A 9,707-nucleotide genomic window follows, 5' to 3' on the forward strand; every position below is an offset into this window, starting at 1 on the left:
GTGAGCGCGGGTCTCGCGGCGACCACCTGGCAGTTATCAAACCAAGAAAATGACGAGCGCTCATGTGTGCGTGCCTCGCGACGAACACCCAGCGTCACCGGCGCATGTTTGCAGGCAAAGCACACCCACTTGGGAGATTGGCCAAGAGTTGCAAAAAAAATACTGTAGCGTTCGCAGTAATCGTGGCAACACTTGCTTGGACCGATAAAGACGCGTCATAGCGTACGCCCCTACCAAGGATTATCACTTCAAAAAAACATTAGGGAAGGTCACACTTATAGCAACAATGATGGAGTAAAGGTTGTTGCCGCAGCACAGATGCAAATCGGCTGCAATCGTGGACTTCACCTTCGTGATGGTCGTAAAGGTTGCGTACAGCTTCGCTACCTTTACGTCTTGCGCGTTAGTGTGAGCTTCCTTGATTTTTTTTATTTCTCTTCACCATTGAATGCCCAACAGTTACGCCAGTTGATGTACTACCAGATAGCAAGACTTTTCTAGATATTGGTATGAAGATAGATGTTATGAGAGCGCGGGGTGAAACACTCTCATGGGTAAAAGTGAGATACCTACATTTACACATTTTTAATGACGTTATGCAGCCTCCGCAGGTTACATGCGCAACAACGGGTCGGTAATGTGTTTCCGTGTCTCTAAAATAATATATTTCAGGTTTATTACCAGGAACAAGTTGGCCGTGTTCGGAAGCCATACAGTAGTGTTCGTACATCCAACGGTTATTGTTGTGCCACTCATTCTACTCCGGTAGGGATCTGTTAGAAGGTTTCCTGTTGATGTGGAGTGAAGGAAGAAAAGCACAGTACTGAGCGATTTATATTCAAAGGCTGAAAAAAATTTTCCCTTTATTTGAGCAGGCACGTTCGCCGAAACAACACTTTCGGTAAGTATGCCGGTCACTGCTCGGTTATGGCAATTGTGAAGAGTTGCGTAGCTTCTTTTGTGCAAAACACCCTTGATCACGCATTCCAGTTCTGATTCTGTAAGTACGGGTTGATGTGTGAGAAATATTTCTATTGAGAACTGCAGCTGTTGCCCCGACGGTGTTTTCAAGCCCGGAGCAGAGTTTCAAGTTTGTTTTTCTGAACTATGTTACAAAAATCACTCATCACGAATAATTTGCACCAATTAATTTGAAGTTTACAAGTGAGCGAAATTTCATGATACAATTTGCGGAAAGTTAAACTCCGTAAAAACAGCAGATCAGGAATATCTGACATATATTTTTTCAAGGATCTCCTACGCGCTGCGGATATTAATTACATCATTCCATTTTGCCCCATGATTTCTTATTGCTAAGTGAGAAGTACAAAATCTGTGTAGAAAGGTTTGAAAGATAAGCTGTCGAAACTACTGCAAGATTGCGCTTGGATAACGGTTTCAAACTTGATAATACATTGTTTTTAGCCTGACAATTACTATTTTTATTTCAGTACGTCGTTTAACAAATTATTGTTTGCAGTTTATTTTTGTGCGCTAATGATTCGATGCTAAACGCTTGCAACCGCCTGTTTTCATTTAAAACTACGTAGTCTTTAGAAACACGTGCCCTGATAGGGATTGACTTCCGGACATCTTTTTGTGTTTTTTGTTTGCCCCATTGCATTACTCTCCAAGGAATTGCTAATAAAACCTGAATGTAAATCTGAATTTCAATACACCATGGTTATATATTATTGCGCTCTTACAGCGAATTTGTCTTCGGCAGGGGACCCACCAGACTTGGGTACGTCTATCGGGTCACACGCGCTCCCTAGAGACCTAGTGTCAAATGTTCTGTATCTCTCAATCGAATGTATCTTAGGAAGAGATCTACTTAAATTGGCCGCTAAGGCGACTCTTTCATTGCGCCGAGGTTCGTTTATTTGTCATTATATATTACTTCCCAGTGAAGTTATATACCTTACAGATTTCCCTCCGGCTGTCAATTCATGGCCGCCTACGGATTGAGTATGGTTAAAGAAAACTCATATAACTCTTGTTTATCAGAACTATCACAAATAAAATTCTGATAAATAATTTACAAACACTTCTAAGGAAGTTATGGCTGTGTCTCTATGCGATCAATAAAATATATCATCATACATAAATCCACACAGTCACCCTACAATACAGCTTCGCTGGTCCTCCATCTTAATATTAATGGATTATTAATTATTATTCTGCGCCTGTCTTTGTGTACCTCTCTCTGTGTAGCGTCTCCCGTAGCGCAGTTTACCCCTCCTGAGTTAATGGAAGGGCTTTGTTATTTTTTGTATGCGGTTGGAAAAAAGCAGAATATTTTAGTTCCAGAAACACAATACGAGCAGCGGCAAAGGCAACAAAAAGTAACAATACACACGCATTCAGAAAGCTTAAAACCTTTTGAATGCTGAAACAGGAACGCCGGAATGGAAGTGGGCGAGAATGAAGAGTAGCCGAGATTCCGTTATTGAGAATCAAGAGCAAAATGCCTCCACATTTAAGATCACATTGCTTGGAAGTACAGCGCCATGTGTCCACACTGTTACCGTATTGGCGCATTTTGCCTGGTGTAGTGATTTATATCACAGCATAGTTAGACAAGTTTATCAATTGCTCCTTTCGGTGCCTACGCCTGCAGTCCGTGCGGAGGGTGTTCTCGGAGCAGGAACAAAAATGCCCAGAGCGACTACTACATAATTCGCCAAGAAATATGATATTAGAAACGTTCATGGGCTTTGTTTCTTTCTTTGTGGAGGAGGGGTCAGTTTTGCATGGCTATGTTATTGGATTACATCGCGTTATATAGGCGCTTTGAAAACGTAAAGGCTACAAGTTAAGTGAAAAAAAAATGCCGCTTACTGATGCGTCATCCCAGCAATCTCGGGCATCGCGTTCATGTAAAAAATTTGCAGGGGGTTGTGGCAGATAGTTAAATATACCGAACGGAGACGAAAAAAAGGTACAGCCTATAAAACATAACCCTTTATACTAGCATGCATAGTCTTGCGAGCATTACGGATGAGTTAAGGCTCTAGTCCCGTTTTGCTCAGGTTCGTGACAATCCGTGAGGGGACACTGCGACTCGTTGCAGGACGGAAGGCTGTTTCGCTGTTTATTCTCCAACCACACTCTGCTTCCTCTACAACGCACAGTAAACGTTGCACTCCTCACTTGCAACGCGTTCGGCCACATGCCGGTTTCTCCGTCTCAAACGCCGGACCACCTCACTCGTCGACGTCCAGCTCTCAACGGTCCGCTCCGGTGCCCCCAGCCCGTCGCGACTTCCCCACCCCACCAGAACAAACAAACACCGCTCCATACAACGATCCCATAAGTGGTGGCAAGGCTGGGCGAAACAGTTCCTAAGAATTTGGGTGCCTCGAGCTTCCCCCCGCGGGCCAAGGCCGGCACGTGAAGCTTTGCCACTGTTCGGCCGGGAAGCCCTTCAGTTATTTCACTTCCCGTCCCCTGGGACCACTTTCTACGGCCGGCCCCCCTTCGCCATGGCGTCCTGGCTGGCGAAACCTCGACAGCTCTTATCACAATCACAGCGGGGAATCCATAGGGAAATTATATCTCCCTCCCGCAACAACCATACTAACGAATAAAGCGATGTACAGTTATACTGCTCAACCACATTCAATATGCGTTACAGGCAGTATATTATAAAATCACACTTTGTGTGGCTTATACTCACCCAACAAAATGTTTCAAAAACAGCTTAAGTGGCCCACAGTGTACTAACTTCTTGTCAGTGTGTTAATCATTTGGACCGATTCCGTTTCTTAAAGCTTAAGTTGTCAAGCACTTCTGTGCACTGCTCGCTCGAGCTTATGACACAAAGAAATGGTGTAGATTCTCAGGCCTCGGAACAAAGAAGGCCGTTTATATATGAAAACCGGAATGGTTCATGCGCTTTCGGAAAAATCAAGTATATCCGGTGTCACTTTTCGTTTTTTTTGCCATTTGATTGGCTAGCTTAGAGCGAACCTGCCCCGTTTTCCCGTAGTATACATTCCGTGCCAGCCAGACTCCTGCTAACTCTTGCTTACTCCATCTGAAATACAGCATGTTGCCAGAAATATCAAACCTCACAAACAATGCCACTGTCACTTGTAAGTTAAAGTATTTGCGGTAGGAGAAAAATATTGTTTGGTGTAGTCTTTTTTGCCAGTGGAGTTGCCATAGGGTTGTATTTTAACGTCCCGTTAACGATCTGTGTTTTGCAGAATTCGCTACGCTGGAATCGTGCTGGTGGATTTTGTATGTTAGTAGAATTGCGTACATGTTGTCGTTGCCGCTGCATCCCTATTGTAACGTAACACACTAAATTATGCGTGGCCTAGGACTCCCCATTGTAGAAATGACATATCCACAGCTGAAGCTCATTCAACATCGGATATGTCTGTGTGCTGGCTCGGAGAAGAGGGGATTCGCGGGGCCGTGCTCTTCCTGCGGTCTGTGTCGTCATTCGACTCTTGTGATTGGGCTATATAGTTTCTTTCATAAAAATACAGCTACTCACCCGTAGTGGTTGTCAGCTTCCCGCTCAAATATATTGAGGTGTGGGGCCATACCTCGGCAAAGTTTTCGGGCTCACTCAAACTGACTCCCAAATTTATTTTTCGAATCACCACATAGACTTATTCTGAAGCTAACTCAAACTCAAGCTCACAACGAGCGCAAAACTCAGAACTCGCTCGTACTCAGAACTCGCTCGGCCTCAGAACTCAAAATTAACTCATAACTCACTCGGGCTCAAATCTAAAAATGAACTCAGAACTCAAAATGAACTCAGAACTCAAAATGAACTCAACTCACTCGGGCTCAGAACTCAAAATGGTCTCAAAACTCAGAACAAACTCGGCCTTAAAACTAAAATGGACTCATAACATCTGAGCCTCAGTGAGTTATGAGTCCATTTGAGTTCTGCGTTCCTTTGGACTTTGCATTCCGTATGAGTTCTGAGTTCATTTTTTGCTTTGAATTCATTTTGAGTTCTGAGGCCGAGTGGGTTGCTCAGACGGGCTGAGAATGCAAAATTGATTCAAAGCAAAAAGTGAACTCGAAACTCAAATGGACGCAGAACTAACTCAAGCTAACTCAAAATGGACTCAGAAGTTTTGAGCTCCAGTGAGTTCTGAGTCCATTTAAGTACTGGGGTCATTTTGAGTTTTGGGTCCGTTTTCAGCTCTCTTTCCGAGTGAGTGTACATGGCGAAAAAGATTCAGGCTCGAGCTTGCGCTGGGACACTCGAGAGAAACAAAGACCACTGAACAAAGTGCCGTGCGCTCAGTTAGTTTACATTGAGGCTGTTTATGGTTATGGTCCCGTTCTGGATTCTCAAAAAACACCTTGTGGCATATCCAACTGACTCAAAAGACTGTGAAACTCACCGCGTTCGTAGGAGTGGATTTGCTTTCGTTTATATGCTTGCCTAATTATGGTACAGGTGTCTCTCCTGACGCCGGTCAACAGCGCCACATGTGCGAAAATTGCAAAAATAACTAGACATGTCATGGCGAACCCATGTGCAACACGCATGTTTCCTTGTTGTTTACATGTGCAATCGCTTGCAACCTGGCATAACCAAGTATGCACAACTTGGTTTTTTTTTAGCAATTAAGTCCCGGCAACACACATAAGCTTAATTGTATACCGCTTCGTCAGTTATGGCTAGTCACAGATTGGGGTAAAATTCAAAGGATGCTTCCAGGGTGAGTAAAGTATCAAATTGAATGTTTCGATTAGTGGAATCACGTGGGACAAACAAAAAATACTAAACAATTTTCATCTGCAAAACGAATACTGCAAATCAGCAAACGAACTTTCATCATCAGGTTTGCACTCTGATAGTAAGAATCCCTGAAATCGGCTGGAAATGTGAAGCAGTGCCTGTTTGCAAAGCTGCTTTATGATTTTAGGCAGTTTTTCTGCCTTTGCGCACATTGCTTTCAGTCGTGCTGTAGTTCGACTTACCACAGAATCATTCGCAAACAGTTTACAACAGTTCCGTTTCGTTTCTACAACGCTAAATTCATATTTGGCGCTACTACGCCAATTTCAAGCCTACCTGCCATGGCACCTTGAACGTCACGACTGGTCATCGAAAAAACCATGCCACTCCTGATTTCACCCAACCCTAACCCGATTTCTGCATTATGAATTTTCAATGCAAGTCAACAGATAACGCCCAGTCACCAGAAATCTCTTCCGATAAGGGCAGCACTTCAAAACGGCCTTACACACAGCCAGCTGTTCATCTGCCAGGTTCGTTTTCCATACGAGGGCATCTCTGGGGGCCTAGTGTTGCATCTTAGTTCAACTGTCTATTCGAACGGAGTCCCCAGTAAGTTTTGCACTGTTTCATTTCAAAAATGTTACGTGGTACTGCAATGGAGGAGGCTCGTAGTGCAGTTCTTGTTCATCATGCTGCAGCTACTCGGCCAAAGTTTGCAGGGCACGATTCTAGGGCATCGCACCTCATTCCTGCAAGCAAGGCTACAATTGCGAGTCATAAGATGATAATATAGCACAACTTTATGTTTTGGGGGATAACTGACAGTCAACGTCAACAAGCATCAACCATGGAGTTCCGTTTTGAACTTTATGCATGTTTTTCCGGATTGCGCACTTGTCCCAAATACTGTGCTGGCCGTAAATGCAGCCAGTGATTGACAAGACGTTTTTATGTTACACCGGGGCAAATTGATACCTCTGACAATGCCAAACCGCCAGATTTCTTCCAGGGAAAAACCTAAAATATCACATTTTGGAATGAAGGTTGGGCTTCACCGCATGACACTAGCCCCGCGCATGCTAAATGTTTTTTTTAATATCGCACAAACTTTTCCGTGCAAGTCGGAATTTTTGCTAGGGCGTGTTTTTGAAATGTTTCCCTACAAATTTTTTTCTACTACTGGTGGTTTGTTATACACAACTCCTTTTCTATCATTTTTTTTGACAACTTGACAAAAATTGAGATTTTGATATTTTTTCGCAACTATGATGTATGAACCAAGTTTAAAAACTAGCCTTATTGGATAGGCCGTTAATTAATATGCATTTCGTTTTCCTGTAACTAGTGCCCAACCAATTTTGTTCGGTAGAAAAAAAATGTTTTCTTGGACTATAAAAACCGGTCAATTTCAACACGGTAACGAAAGAGGCACAACATGGCCTAGTTAGTAATTCAGGAGCAGACATGTTTCTAGAAGTGTAATCAGGCACAGTATCCTGCGCGGAACTATCGTGCAGTCTGACGTCGTATTCGCAACAAAGCAGCCTTTTTTTGGTGACTTAACTCTTTCGTGACCGCGGGAAAATGGAAGATTTTTAGGGCTTCAAGAAAAAATTTTTTTTCTGCTAAAAAATGGTTAGGCGTGAATTACGGGAACACAAAATGCAGAATATTTAACGGCCTTTCCACTAACACAAGTGTTTTAAATGTTTTCATATATTATAGTAGCGAAGCAAATATCAAAATCGAAATATTGGTCCAGTTGTCGAAAAAAAAGATAGAAAAGGAGTTGTGTATAACAAACCACCGGTAGTAGAAAAAAAATTATAATATATATTTTGTAGGGAAAGATTTCAAAAACACGCCCTAGAAAAAATTTCGACTTGCGCGGAACAGTTTGTCGGATATTAAAAAAAAATGTTAGGACGAACAGTGCTCGTGTCAAACGGCGAAGCCCAACCTCCATTTCAAAATGTGCAATGTCGGGTGGTTCCCTGGAAAAAATCTGACTGTTTGTAATAATCAGAGGCACCAATTTGCGCCGAAATAGCGTAGAAACATATTTTCAATAATTCACTTTGCCGTTATGACCAGCACAGTATTTGGGACAAGCACGCGATGCGGAAAAATATGCATGAATTTGAAAACGGAACTCCGTGGTTGATGCTTGGTGACGTTCACAATCAGTTATCTCTTAAAACATAAAGTTGAGCTTTATTATCATCTTCTGACTCGTAATTGTAGACTTGCTTGCAGAAATTCGGTGCTATGCACTAGAATGTTGCCCTGCAAACTTTCGCTGAGTAGCTGTTGCGCGATAAAAAAAAGATCAGCATAACGAGGCTCCTCCGTTGCAGCGCCACCTAAAATTTTTGAACTGAAACAGTACAAAAACTTATCGGAGACTCCGTCAGAATAGACCGTTCAACTAAGCAACAACACTACACCCCCCGGAGATACCCTCGTATGGAAACTGAACTGGCAGGCGAACAGCTGGCATTGTGCAAGGCCAGTTTGAAGCACTGTCCTCGTAGGAACAGATATCTGGCGACCGGGCGTGATCGTTTGACTAGCATCTGAAACTCTTATCGCAGAAACCAGGTTAGCGTTGGGTGAAATCAGGAGCGGTAAGCTTTGTTCGAGGATCAGTCGCGGACGCCCAAGGCGCCATGGCAGGTAAAATGGGGTTACTTTGTGACAGATTTCGTACGTTTTCATTCTCTCGCTGAACAATTATCAACATAAACGCGGATGAATAGCGGCATAACGTTGCTAAAGCCTTCCCTCACATGACGGTATGGTATACAAATCCGCATCTTTAATACAAACGGCTATATTCAGGTTAAAAGCTGTCACAAAGTTGCCCCGTCGTTTGGGGAAACTTTGTGACGACGTTGTTTTTGGCTGAATATTATTGGAAAAAAACGGATGCCATAAAGTTACACATCAAAAGTTTATTTGCGTTATATACAATTGGTTTCAGCTCTGGCAACGTTACAATTGTATTACAAATTATTCGTACATGCACCTCCTCAATCAAGATCTTTTACCTCAAAGATGCCTGGCTTGCCTACCGGCCTAGGGGATTCAATTGTGTACAAAATTTCTTCTTTTGAGTACAAAATAGCGTCTTCGCGGTCAGGCCATCTCCAATTTTTTTTGGTCCTCTCCATAGTGCTGACGATGTACCCCTGAGGTTTCACTTCCATCACTCCTCCCGGGAAAAGTTGTCCTTCGAAGTTTACTACGAAAAAGTCATCCGCTTGGAAGGTGCTTTCTCCGGAACCCGTACCGCGGACCCTGCGACGTTGCTAGTATTTGGAATCACGGAAGTGGTAGGAGTTTCCGTTTCCGATAGGTTGTCAAGACTTCCGAAGAGTAACTCGGAATCACTTGTATCTTCTTCCGACCACCTTTTGTTACCGCCGTGCTGACCATCTGAAGTCGATTCGCTGTTACTGCTTTCTTCTGTGCTGTCGTCCTCAAAAGAAGACCTCTTCCTAGGTCGTCTAGCTCTGATACCGGAGTAAGAGCTGCCCTTCTTTCCGGTTGCCGGTTTTCCCGTCCTGCTGGCTTCTTCTACTTCGGCAAGTGATATGCTTTTCCCCGCTAGGACGTTGAGCATCTCCCTCCTCTTGGTGTGCCGCTTTCCAGTTACCTCTTTTCTTTTTTTATTTAATTCCTCCAAGAAGACATCACCTACGTCGTCTGTCATGGACTTCAAGCTTTCCTCGAGGACTGATCTAGGAAGCCGTTGGAGAACCTCGGTCTTGTCCAGGGGGAAAATCCCGGTCTTCCGCAATCCTGACTCCAGGTTTGTTTTAATACTTTCCTCCAATTTGATCGTCATTTTTTTAGTAGACCGGGCAATTCGACCTTTGGCACGGATGTGCAGCGGCTTCCAGAGGTTGACTCTTTCCATTCCGCCAAAAGTGAACGCCAAATTATTTACAGGCTACGAAAAACGGCGACATCGAGTGGCTGC

The 9,707-nt window shown here is 43.5% G+C and overlaps 1 protein-coding gene across 1 annotated transcript in view; it reads right to left on the reverse strand.

Annotated features, from left to right (window-relative positions):
• Positions 1 to 3,817, reverse strand: part of LOC144163620 (uncharacterized) — a 30,885-nt gene extending 27,068 nt beyond the window's left edge. Inside the window, exons 1-2 of the mRNA XM_077694430.1 lie at positions 3,680 to 3,817; positions 682 to 788 (exon numbers count right to left, since the gene is read on the reverse strand). Of these exons, the coding sequence (XP_077550556.1) occupies positions 682 to 756 (75 nt within the window). The 5' untranslated portion in view covers positions 757 to 788; positions 3,680 to 3,817. The remainder of the gene's footprint in view (positions 1 to 681; positions 789 to 3,679) is intronic.
• Positions 3,818 to 9,707: the final 5,890 nt, after the last annotated feature.

Source organism: Haemaphysalis longicornis, unplaced genomic scaffold (genome assembly GCF_048455015.1).
Source record: "Haemaphysalis longicornis isolate Haplotype H1 unplaced genomic scaffold, Haemaphysalis longicornis Haplotype H1 scaffold_1, whole genome shotgun sequence".
NCBI classification, from domain to species: Eukaryota; Metazoa; Arthropoda; class Arachnida; order Ixodida; family Ixodidae; genus Haemaphysalis; species Haemaphysalis longicornis.